Source organism: Etheostoma cragini, chromosome 2, assembly GCF_013103735.1.
Source record: "Etheostoma cragini isolate CJK2018 chromosome 2, CSU_Ecrag_1.0, whole genome shotgun sequence".
Lineage (NCBI taxonomy): Eukaryota > Metazoa > Chordata > Actinopteri > Perciformes > Percidae > Etheostoma > Etheostoma cragini.
Genome location: NC_048408.1, coordinates 8625185 through 8638181, shown reverse-complemented (window position 1 = coordinate 8638181; position 12997 = coordinate 8625185). Strand labels below are relative to the sequence as shown.

The following is a 12997-nucleotide window of genomic DNA, read 5'->3' as shown; positions in this document are numbered from 1 at the left end:
TTTACACATGCAGTATCCATCCAAATTTGATGTGACAAGTCTCTCAAGTAAGCTAATTTGTAATTAATAAATTAATTTAAATTTATTTTATTGATTGGATGAACAATAATTTGCCTAAATATGATTATTTTGTATTTCTGTCTGTCTGATTGATGCTTGTGTTAAGAAATAAATCAGACGTTACTCAACAGTTACTCACTTGAGTAGTTTTTTCATCAAGTATTTTTTTACTCTTACTCAAGTAATTATTTGGATGACTACTTTTACTTTTACTTGAGTCAAATTATTCTGAAGTATCAGTACTTTTACTTGAGTACAATTTTTGGCTACTCTACCCACCTCTGGTTATACTCTACCTCTGTCTTTGCAAGAACAAATTCAGGTTTGCTTTTATCTCACTTCAGAGGGAGGTTTGTGGGTCAATATTTGGTTAGAATTGTGTTGAGGTTAGGCCAAGTATTGCTATGTGATGAAAAGAGACACCACCAATTGTACATGCACAATTGAGTTTACTACTCATGTGGAGTACTTGTCAATCTGTCAAAACAGATGTCTAGTGACTCAGATGGGGCTTTGTTGAGTCTTAGAAAATTGCTCAGGTGACATGACTGTTACGGGGTGAGGAATGGCGGACCCGAAAACTCAGAGACGATGCAGCAGTCCAATGAAAACAACAAAGGGAGACCTGAGGATAGCATGCAAGCAAAAAAGATTATACAATTAAAACTGGCTAAATTAGTTCAAAAAAGCTGAGAAAAACAAAAGAAAGAAAAAATTGTTATGTTTTTTTTTTCTTGTCTTCACATAAAATGAAGGATATCTGAGTTTCATGAGCTATGATTTTGAAATTAACACCCGACCAACTGCCAAAATGTGGGTGTATTTTGCAATTGGCGGCTAAAACGGTCAATCTACCTGCCACATTGGCAGGTAGCCAATGAGAATTGAGTGATTCAGACGCGTAACTATCGGTAAGCAGGGTACACAGTTCCTTCCGGGCCCAGACCAATCGGGCCCGCGTCGCTGGAAGACGTTGATTGACAGCCGGGGCCCCCTATCGCATTTTATTAATCACAACAATCCTATCAGTCCCACGTGCAGCTACTGACCATGCGGGAGTGAGAACAGGTCAAATTAATTTCCCTGTTTCTGATATGAAGACAAGACGTGTGTGACTCAAACATCTCACATTTACCAGCAAAACGTACAGCGAAAGACCTTGCAAAAAATGTTCAGACTGTCCTGCTAACATGTATGCCGCAACGTTTTTTTCACTATAAAGTTGCTGCTTTTTTCAATCCTGTTGGCTCGTTGCAGCGGGGGGGGGGCTGCTTCTTCATTCCCCCCGCAACTGATGCACGCACATACGCATAAACACACAATCACACGGTGGATGCAGGAACAACCACAGATGAGTTGTACAGGATGACCGATATTGAGGACAGCTACATTATGTAGGTGCAATAAGTTAAAGTCCAATAAGCACTTTATCAAACCGTATGACTGTGTGTATCAGCCCAGGATAGGAAACTATGCCTTTATGCTGGAGAATCAAGATGGGCCCCCCTACTACAGCACATGATGACAGCGCTGGTGAATGTATTTTATAAACACTGGTACTGACTCTCATGTAGGAATGTGCAGCTTTCATGTGTATGTGAATCTTCATTAGAAAACGATGGCAGAAAGTACTTGACGGCCTGAGCATAGAGCGGCCACTGGCCTTGTTTGACTTTGTTTGTGTCACCCAGGTTCAAATCAGGGGAATCAACTGATAATCAACTGAGATATCTCAGTTTGAAGGCTGCTGTCCTGAAGCAGCAGGGTTTAATAATGCAGAGAAAGTCCATTTACAGATGGCTACTGGTGACTGGAGAGGCTGAGCGCTTGAAATATCTACACTTCAATATAATGTAATTGATGTGTTTTTTACTGTGACTGTGAGTGCAGAAGTTTGTTTTCTCAACTGAAGTTGCTCTGCTGCATCAAAGTGTTGTTCTGCTGAGTTCACACAGTGTTACCATACACTGGATGTTACAGTGTGCCTGTGCCTGCAGGAAGATTAAAACATTACGTCTTTGTATAGAATTACTAAAATCTTTAGGTAGCTGAAAATGTTCAAATGGTTCAAATCCATGATAGCTGTGGCTATAGTTTAAATATAAACTCTTGATGGAATATGGTTAATATGCAAAATTACAAATAGGTTTTTAAGAGTTGAATGTGTTTTCTCTGCAATGGCCACATATCCTCTCCAAGTCATACATTATTTCTCCACAAAGAATACAAGAAACAGGGGGGCAATTTGATTACTCATCTGTCCCTAGTCAACCTTGCTTCAACTGCTCAGCATCTATGTTGATAAATCATGGTTCTCCCCTCTAGATATGAGGCTGGCCTTCTCTCATATAAATCAAATAAATTAAGTGGTTTAATGACATTTTCCATTGTGCAGTGGGGATTTACGGAAAATGAAACATGCAAATCTACAGAGCAGTTGTCCCCAGCTGAAAGAAACTCAGTGCATGAAAACATTGCATTGTTGGCATTGTACAGATTTTAAGCCTCGGCCTGGTCACAAAGATTATAATAATGACATTTTCACCTTTGATCTATTTAGCAGCTCAATCCAAATATAGGAAAACTATTTAATACCCTTCATATACTAGTTCATGTCTTGTTCATGCTTCAGTGCTAGAAAGTAGAAATAGAAAGAGTTTGTTTGTTCTTTTCAAGCCACTTCAGGTCAAAGCTCTGCCTCATGTCCTCGTTTCAACTCTAAATCTCAAATCGCTTACCCTTGGACGCTGCACTAAAATAAACCCCCCTTTTTAGATGAAGCCTCATAACCATCTCTAACCTCTCTCTAATCTCTAATCAGTGAAGTGCTGTGGATTTACCAGCTGTTAATATCATGTATTAATGTAATGTAATGTAATATCTTGTAATGTAACATCTTGCTATGCGAGCACAGTCTAGGTTTAGTTCATATATATATATATATATATATATACAATATATGGCTGTGAGTAGGAAAGTAATTCAATTTTATTTTATTTATAGCATTAATTCACAACAACAGTTATCTCAAGACACTTTACAGATAGAGTAGGTCTAGACCAAGAGAAAGCATTTAGTGTGACAGTGGCATGAAAATACTTCCTATTAGGGAGAAACCTCGGGTGGTGAGGAAAACATCCTTTTAGGGAGAAACCTCGGACAGACCCAGCCTCTTGGTAGGCGGTGTCTGACGGTGCCGGGGGTATTTTATGTCACAAATAAAGATAATGGAACTATGGATAGAAATAGTAGTTCAAGGGGTAGCAGGACAAAGTAGGGTGTTACAGGGCGTAGCAGGGTTTAACAGGGCACTACAGGGCAGTGCAGGACATAACAGGACGTAGTAGGTCGTAGCTGGACGTAGCAGGGCACTGTCGAACATAGCAGGGTGTAGCAGGGCATAACAGGGCACTGCAGGGCATAGGAGGACGTAATAGGACGTAGTAGGACATAGTAGGTCGTAGCTGTACGTAGCAGGGCACTGTCGAACATAGCAGGGTGTAGCAGGGCATAACAGGGCACGGACCAGGGCCACAGCAACAGCTGTAACCATTTACGTAGGTGCCCCCCTAATCCAGGAAAAACGTCTGGGCTAAAGCTGGGTGATATGGACCAAAAGTCATATCCCGATATATTTAGGCTGAATATCGATAAACAATATATAACCTGATATTTTTTCCGCAAAATGAGAGCAAATGTTCAGTCAAAGTCAACGCCAAATATGACATGTCACAAGTGGTTTTATTGAAACTGGCTATTTCAGTGAACAGTTGCAAAATCAAATGAATAAATAATAAACAGGTTTGTTCACCTGGTTCATGATTAAATGCTCAGCTGTAATAACAATAACGTAAATACTGTAAAATAGTACCTTTTGAGTACCTTTTTTGAAATCAAAGCTTCATAAGGTGCACATTTAAATAAAATATCTTAAATAAAGATAGTGTATAATATCACATAGGCCAATCTTTTTCTGCGATAAATATGTTTATATGAGAAAAGTACAATATCAACATTGTTTTAGTTTGATAACTATAATGCTTATTAAAATCAAATTACAGATTTTCTTCTCCTTTCTCACTAATCCACAAAGGAAAAAAACGAACATTTCAAAAGAATAAAATATGACAAACCCTAGTAAGGGAACCACTTATATATATTAAAGACCAAAATAATATGCTCAGTTTAAGATTTTTTTTTTTAGACATCAGCTGGAGACACGCTGTTCTCATCTCCCAGTCTTGAATGAAGTGAACTGTCACGCTCATGTGAGGCTCACACGTCCTTTGGAAAGCTCCCTCCAGAGTAGGTCGGCACGATTCTGGGAAAAATAGGAATCGCCATTTCTTTGCTTAGAATTGATATCACAATTACCTGCCATTAATTTTTTTTGAATGTTTATTTCACACATGAACCATGACAATACAAAACAAATTGGCAGTACCAAACATAATTTTTTTTTGGCACCTATAGCACATTTTGCATCACCACAGGCCTGTAAACATAGAGGCTTCAAGGAACAGAAGGGAGAGCATGGCAGACCTTGGGAGCTCTTTAAAACCATTTTATACATGTTTAAAACTCACGGAAGAAAGTAGTAGCGTTTGTGTCGGCTCGTAAAATTAAATGAGAATTGAAGTAATAAAAAAAGGAGACAAAAACACTGGGTGGTTGGCATTTCTTTAAACCAAAAACAATCGTTTTTGCCCTCGCTTAGATCCGGACGCAGTGATGGTTGCTCTGCTAAACAATTTCGGGAAGGAACTGGTTTTGGTGGAACATTTGCACCCTGCGAAAGAAAATGCCACATACTCTATTGACTGAAGTTAACTGTTCACACAATACACTAACGTGAGTTATTGAGATTAGCTGATTCATGGTTAAACATAATTTGCCCTTACCAGTGTAACTCTGTATGAACTTCATCCACATAATCTTTGTAAATCTTCACAATAATTCCCTGAAGGAACCAAGCAGGCCTGCCTTGATGCCCAATCCAATGTTTCGTGAAAACTTGCCATTTTCAGCATTTAGCTTGCTAGCTTGAAGTTTGATGTCATTTCCCAAAGCAAACAAAGTTTGAAAACGGTATCACACAAAGAGCGCAAAGTGTGGGACATCCTGCGCTGGGTGTCGGGTATTATCCTGGTAATGTGCTTTGGATGATCTAGACTACTCTGACCTCAATAAGCAGTTTCTTTTTGTAGGTATTACATACTTTTAATATACTGTGATGTTCTTGTATTTTATTGGTACTTTACCAAAACACCCGGCACATTGTTACATTTCACTTGAAATGTTTCATGCAACTACACTTACTGTGTTGGTGGAGCTCAAAACTAAAAACAAATCTTCTCGTACTCCGCAAGTACTTGCAAATTCATTTCTGTCTGCGTGCGTGTATGTGTGTGTGTGTGTGCAGGGGTGCCGTATAGGGGGGAAAAGTTAGGACAATTTTAAGGGTCCATAAAACAGGGACCCTAAAAATGTGTGTGTGTGTGTATAAGTACTTGTTACAAATGTTGTAAATGAAGGTGTATATGTGTTTGCTTTTCTGTGTTTGTCTTTACTGAGGAGCATAAGAGAGAGAGAGAGAGCTCCATAATGTCATGACGGCCCTACATCATCTGACATAATCAGGATGAATCAGTGAGTGGCGAGTTACATAAGAAGATCCCTGTCCTAGCCTCACCCAGATTAGGAACAACGCAGACATGGCAGCCAACAGCCTGCTGAGGCCATAAGGGCTGATCTACTAACAGAAGACCGCCACCTAAAGAACAAAGGCTGACATTACGTAAGAATGACTTGTGAAAAAGTCTAAGAAAGATGTATGTATTCTTTGGATTCATGTGCGTTGGATTCATATCCACTTTAAATGTAGAGTTATTGATTATTGTTTCATGGTTATTGTAAGGATCAGCTGCCTGAATGAACCATGTCACACTCTGAGGCAGTTTTACAGCATTAAAGGTCTTTATTAGAATTGTGACAATGAAAACAAGACTTTAATACACACTTTTGAGAATAAAAAAACACTGTACATTAATATAGTATCTTCTGTTGATGTAAAATATTATGTTAATAAATATGTTGCTCGCATGTTTAGATGATAAACAACTGAGAAAGATGCTGGATTATTTACAGTTTTAAATTCTGCTTGATGCGAGAGACAAAAGCATATATGTTTTCCTTAAATTAAAAATCCCCCAAAAAGACAAACAGAGTTAGGTGACAAAAATGCATAAACCAACATATACTTCATGGTTTATTTATTTGTATTACAATATTCAATATTATAAACTAAAGTTATAAATGGATTTCAGACATGCTATGAGACCAGACAGGACATACTGCTCAGTTTTGTATTATAACCCGTATTACACACACTTTTTGGTAGGTCTTTTCTTAGTGTTAAGATTTGCTGGTTACATGCCCACCGTGTGTACAGTCTTTGTCTTCGTGGCCCTTATTGCTGAAAGCACGCTAACTTTGCATGACTGTGTTCTTGTAGTGAGTGTGTGTGTGTATGTGGGGGGGGGGGGGGGGGGGGGGGGGGGGGGGGGGGGTCACTTGAGTTGGTGACCATCTGAAGAATACAAGTTTGAAAATGAAAGAAATCTGGGTATGTGGAGTTAGAAAGAAGTGAGCCTACCAGACCTCTATAGCCCGCTCCTTATCTCTGCTTCAGGCTAGCGGCTACATTAGCTGCTACTAGCATGCCACACCCTAATCTTCAAAAGAACTGTTAATGGCCTAATTGCGTGGGGAATGTACACGCAAGGCAACGATATCTTGGGTTAAGCCACATCTATTTTGATATTGTTTTTGTTTTTTTAGTTCAACAAAGTTATTATAGGAGTGCATTGCTATATCAGTGGGATACTCTTAAAAGTTATTGGTTAAGCAGTCATTACCTTTTGGTGACTCTTTAGGCCGTGCATATAAATCATTTATAAAAAAAATTAATATACATATCTAAGGCTTCTGATTTCTATTTGTCTCATTTGTCTTCTGAAGTAAACCAAAAATGGACAACTCCCCTCAAAATGTTTTTTTGACGTCATCCTACCACTGGTTGTGTTCTCATGCCTAGTCTACATGTGGGCTTGTATTCTCAACCAGTCAGACATCCAAGTGCAGATTTCAAGGTAATTGTGGGAAGATGTTCAGTTAATATCTGAGGTCCCTAATATGAGTCCCAAATGTACCTGTTCAGTGTACTGGTTTGGTCATAAATTCAAACTATAAAGAATATTCAAATCTTCCACCTTTATCTTAATTTAAATGGTGATTTGTGTGTGTGTGTGTTTTTATGTGTGCGTGCGTGCATGCATGCATGCGTGTGTGTCAGTATATCAGGTCAGGTGTGTCTCTTCATGTGCAGAGCCAGGTGGTCGGAGCGGGAGAAGGCCCTCTGACACAGCAGACACTCGTAGGGTTTTTGGCCTGTGTGCTTGCGGTAGTGACGCGTCAGCTCATCTGAGCGGGCAAATTTCCAGCTGCAGCCCTCCCATGAGCACTGGTAAGGCTTTTCCCCTGAAGAGTTGACATTAAAACAGATGGTAATCAAATAGAAAACAAAACAAATAGACAAAATCAAATCTTGAGACTAATTGTGACAGACTTTTTGTTGTTGTTTCAGTTGTAGAGCCAATAAGGTACCTGTGTGGGTGCGGAGGTGAGCCTTGAGGTGGGAGCTCTTGGTGTAGGTCTTGCTGCAGCCAGGGTATTCACAGCTGTGGATGGCAGGCCTCTTCTTCCCTGGAGCCTTTCGACTACGCTTCCCCTCCACCCCACCAGGGGGCAGCTGTGGTCCAACCAGCAGGGGCTGCTGGTGAAGGGGCAGATGACTGGTTGCCTGGCTGTGAGTGTAGTCACAGAAAAGGGTGGTGTTGTGCTGAAAGTGTGGCATGTAGCTGTAGTGTCGAGCGTCAGGGGTCACAGCTTGAGGTGGTATGAACCTGCTGTTGGGGTAGGTCACCATGGAGGGGTGTTGCTCGGAGTAGTAAGAATTAAAGTCCCATGATGTAACTTTAGTGAGGTTTCCTCTGCTGTGCCTCTCCACACTGCCTCCCTGAGTGAACCCAAAGTGATCTACGTTAGGTAGACTGGGGAGTGAAATCTGACCTGTTTGGTCGTCAATATAACCATGGTGGTACATCTCCGGCTGGACCAACGATGTGGTTTCAGCAGGGGACAGGAGCTCTGTCATGAGGCAGCCAGTGTTTATCTGCAGATGCTCCTTCTCTGGTTGGTCCTTAAACAGGGCCACCTCTTGGTACGCTGTGTTTGGGTCCAACTGTGGCAGCTGATGATCATTGTTGTCCTGAGAGGGGTTTAGGTCAGGCGATGGGGTGCTCCAATCAGCCAGTAGGAACTCAGTGTCCCAGGATGCTTGGCTGTCGTCATCCAGGAGCTCCTCTGATATGTTTTTAGAGACCTGCAGCTGCTCAGAGCTGCTTGGTGACAGTTTGTTGCTGAAAGAGTCCAAAGGGAGAGAGTCACCCTCAGACTTCCACACCTAGACGGGGTTGGAGAGAAGGGATGATCACCAAGGAAAATAAATTGGAAATAAGACATTCAGTCACATTGTTTCTGCATTTAAAGGATAGGTTCACACTTTTTGCAAGTCTATCTCTAAGCTATAGTGTGTAGATTCTGTCTCCCCCATGAGGAATATTAAGTAATGACAACAAAACTGTCGGCGCGTCCACATTATACAAGCCTTGCGTAATCGCGCACGTGCCCCCTCCCCTCCTTTACTCTGTTTCTAGTATGCAAGGAGGACATGGTGGATTAAAAAACATGATGGACTCAGAAGAGGTAATTATCTTTACTTGATTTTCTGCATTGGAAAGGCGCTGGACAACACCATGTTCTGAACATAGCCATACTGAGAAATCCAAAGAGAGTTGTGTGGAGCTGATCTTAATTAGCTTTGTAGCAACTCATTTGGCAATGGCTTGAATGTAATGGCCGTTCATCAATATAAAAAAGTTACGCACTAAAGCTTTAAACAATACCCACATGTCCATATGTACATTCAAAGCCTTAGTGGTAGCTGTAATTGTTACTGTCCATACTGGCTGCTCAATGATTAGCTGAGGCTGATATGAGGTGTCAACAGGGCTTGAAATTAACACCCGACCACCTGCTAAATGTGGGTGAATTTTGCAATTGGCGGGTAACACTGTCAAAATTGAATGAGTCAGACGCTTAACTATCGGTAAGCAGGGTACGCAGTTGCCTACGGGCCCGGACCAATCAGGGGCCCACATCACTGGAAGACACTAATTGACGGCTGGGTCCCCCTATCACATTTTTATTACTCGTGACAATCCCATTAGTCCCACGTGCAGCCACTGACCATGTTGGAGTCAGAACAGGTCAAATGAATTTCCTTGTTTCTGATATGAAGACGAGACGTGTGTGACTCAAACATCTCACATTTACCAACAAAACGTACACACGAAAGACCTTGCAAAAACATTTCAGATCTGACAAAATGTACGCTGCAAGGTTTCAATCGTCTGCTGCTGTTTCATCCTGTCGGCTCGCTGCAGTGGGTGGGGCTTCTGCTCCGTTCCCCCCGCAACCAACGCTTACACACACACACACACACACACACACATAAACACACACAATTACACACGGTGGATGCAGGAAAAACCACAGATGAGATGTACAGGATGACCTTAATTCAGGACAGCTACATTATGTAGGTGCAATGTGGATATAAAAATCTACCTGCCACTGCGGCAGGTGGTCAAAAAAGTTAACTTCAGGCCCTGGTCAGCAGGATGTGTTAATCACACGATTATCAAGTGTTTGTCTACCAAATTTTTTAGTCAAATAGTGGGAGTTCTTTACTACAACAACTAACTTCAGAAGCTACCAACTTGATTTGTCTGACTTGCACTGCTTAAACCTCAAATTAGATCCAGTTGAATTTAAGAAGTCAGTTTGATACATAAGGAGGGTTATGGATTCTGTCCCCCGTCACTTACATTGTAACTAGTTTAGGAAGGGATATCTTTGCAGCCGGGTTGGACAGCACAGTCACAGATAACTTTTTACTGTATATATGGGCATGTCAGATCCTTTGTTATAAAACTAACATTTTACTCCCTTCACTGATTTTGAGTTACATTGCTACATTAAATTAGCAGAGGCTTTTGTCTAAAGAACTTCCAAACAAATCACAAGTTCAGCATTATAGTGTAAAACACATTTGTCAAGTTTAAGTAAAATGATCAATAATTTACCTGTGGAATGTACAAATAATCAGCTCAGTGATTTGGACCATAGAATAGTTAGCCCTGGATGCTATTTAAATCATTTTTTGTAGAAAACGTCAACCCAAATACTTACCTTCATATTGTCACTGGATTGTGCGAGGTTGGAGAAGGAGCTGAAGGAAGGGAGCGCAGCCTGTTTAACAGCCATCAAGCACTTTGATACGACGCCAATTGTCAGTGGTAGCAACAAAAGTGAAGTTTCTCTTTTATTTCGTTTTTTTGCTTTTTATTCTTTACATGACCAGCTAACAGAAAGTCAAACCGCCGCTTACAGGGCCACTCATCCCAGTTACAGTCCGCTCAGTGCTAAAAGGCCGCAGAAACAGGTTCTTAAAGCTGTCTGCTGTTCTCTCCCTCCTCTCTCTTGGCTATCTCTGTCAGCTGCAAGTCTGACTTCAAATCTCTCTTTTTCGTGTAGGTTTTGACCGTTAGGAGGTGGAGCATAAGCTAGCCCCCTTTTTAGAATCTCTTAAGATTGTTCATTTACTAATCACTAAGAAACACTGCTATCTCACCTCAACTCACTGTCTGCCTGTTCTGTGGGTTTCAGAGCAAAAAGCACCAAGCTGTCATTTCACCAAGAAATGCATTATTCTTATATCCAGATCTTATATCCAATACCTGAATATAAATTCTGAGATCAAAGCCCATATCATCTTTTCAATGTTAAGATGGGCAACAACGTATTTAAAGGGGAATAAGCTTTAACCTTTCTGAAACTTGTGGACTGGCTAAGCTGCTTCCTAAGTTAAGTTTAAGGTAGCTCACCAGTACAGCAGTTGCCCACATAGAGACGTTCTCTACGCAGCATGTCATTCTCCCCTCCCCCCGTCCCCCCTTTCTCCCTTCATGTCTTTATCTGTCCAATAAAAATAAAGGCCTAACATGCCCAAAAATTAATCTTGAAAAAATGTTTTACAAGGTCAAATGTGACGTACAGTAGGTGAAAGCTATACTTTTTATTTCTACTTTTTATAAATGATTATGCAACATTTGTTTCAGATAGTAATTTAAACAAATTTGTACATTAGTCATTTACATTTGTGATTATCATGCCTGTAGCTGTGATGGTTGTTGTAATAGAAAATCACATAACAAGGAGGATTGAAACAATAATTGTTTTATTTCAAATAAATTGACAGCTACTGTACATCTACAGTCTAAAATAAACACAAAACAATCATCCCATCTAGGTTATAGGTCTGGTGTGAAAGTAAAAGTAACCAAGTGTATTTATATGGCACACACAAGCAGGCAAATCAAAGTGCTTTATTTCAATAATATTATATAACAATAATATTCATATATAATGAACAAAAAGGAGACAAATTAATTAAAACAAAATGTAATCAAACAGTAGAAAATAGAATAAAATGAGATAAATAAAATAGGACCAACTAACAAAAAAAAAACATAAAAACAAATCATAGACCAGAGTACAGGTATTGTACAGTTACAGTTTCCTTATATTAAAATTACAGTAAACCAAGCAACCCAATGCGAGTTCTACTGAGACAAAACGAGAAGGAAGTGTTTAACTCAACTGTATATATAAAACAAACCAAAAAGGATGACATTTGACCTGTTATCCTTGATGATTAAATAATAAATGAATAGCCGTAATCAGTCACTTCTTTTTAAAGATGAAAATTTAACCAAATTTATCAGGATACTGCAATATAAATAATAAATTACAATATATAATAAAATCTTCTAAATGGCACTACAAAATGTACTAGAAGTTTTATAAAAATGCGGCAAACTGACCCCCTAACACTGCAGAGTAGAGCGGCCCAGGGCTCTTCAGTAGTTTTCATTCACAAGTAAACTTGGCTATCAGATGTCTGGCCACTATCTGATAAAGCATGCGTTGGCACAGAGTGCGGAGTGTGTTGGTGCATGTACAGTAAAGAGTGTCCACATGTCATGTTAATATGGTGTGTGAACTGTTTGTAGTAACATGTTTGAATCAATATATGTTCCATCACAAAGAGATCTCTCTCACAATATTGAATAATAATATACAGATGAGCAGGTTGGTTGTAGCTCACATACACACCAACAAGCAGTACAGCTCATAATTTAGTTTTTAAGTCTGCAATTAAAACCTGATCTTCTTTGTTGGAGCTGTAATAGCTTTAAGACACTCTACACACATATATATATAGAACACTGGTTGTCTTCTGTCTTCCCAGGTAGCACGTGCAGCTCAGACTTCTGAGAAGACCTGTTCGTGAGCAGCGATTATATTCTGGCTGCTGTTTATCTGCTGACATGGGCAGAGGCAGGCTGCTGTCTTCGTACAGATAATGAACTCCTGACTGCTGTGGGTCCCTGATGACCAGCCCACCACTGATAAAGACTCTCTCTTTCCCTCAGAGTGACGACTACACAGGATATGGCCGTAAACACAGTGGACCAGGGGTCTTCAATGTTTTTTTAAACCAAGGACCCCTTAACTGAAAGAGGCTACAGATATTAAATTGCATATTGAACTGGGGCTACAATAACATGTAGGGCAGCCTAAAGCCTTTATACATACCTTTTTGGCATATTATAAGTTATTAAAATAGCCTAATAATTGTTGACAAGATTTTACCAATTGTGTTTTAATGTTAAAACATACATGTGGCGCT

General features: G+C 40.0%; 2 protein-coding genes across 3 annotated transcripts in view; one reads left to right on the top strand and one right to left on the bottom strand.

Moving 5' to 3' along the window:
- LOC117951462 (meprin A subunit beta-like) overlaps window positions 1–1041 on the top strand; it is a 4980-nt gene extending 3939 nt beyond the window's left edge. The window contains exon 8 of the mRNA XM_034883169.1: window positions 980–1041. Within this exon, the coding sequence (XP_034739060.1) occupies window positions 980–1041 (62 nt within the window). The remainder of the gene's footprint in view (window positions 1–979) is intronic.
- klf1 (Kruppel-like factor 1 (erythroid)) overlaps window positions 1–11072 on the bottom strand; it is a 26801-nt gene extending 15729 nt beyond the window's left edge. The window contains exons 1-4 of one of the 2 annotated variants that reach the window (XM_034892289.1): window positions 10435–11070; window positions 7726–8584; window positions 7418–7599; window positions 6880–7379 (exon numbers count right to left, since the gene is read on the bottom strand). In XM_034892289.1, coding sequence (XP_034748180.1) covers window positions 7424–7599; window positions 7726–8584; window positions 10435–10509 — 1110 coding nt within the window. In that variant the 5' untranslated portion in view covers window positions 10510–11070 and the 3' untranslated portion in view covers window positions 6880–7379; window positions 7418–7423. Of the gene's footprint in view, window positions 1–6879; window positions 7380–7417; window positions 7600–7725; window positions 8585–10434 lie in introns of those variants that run through there. The other variant, XM_034892279.1, reaches the window with a different exon arrangement.
- Between the last annotated feature and the right edge of the window lie 1925 nt (window positions 11073–12997).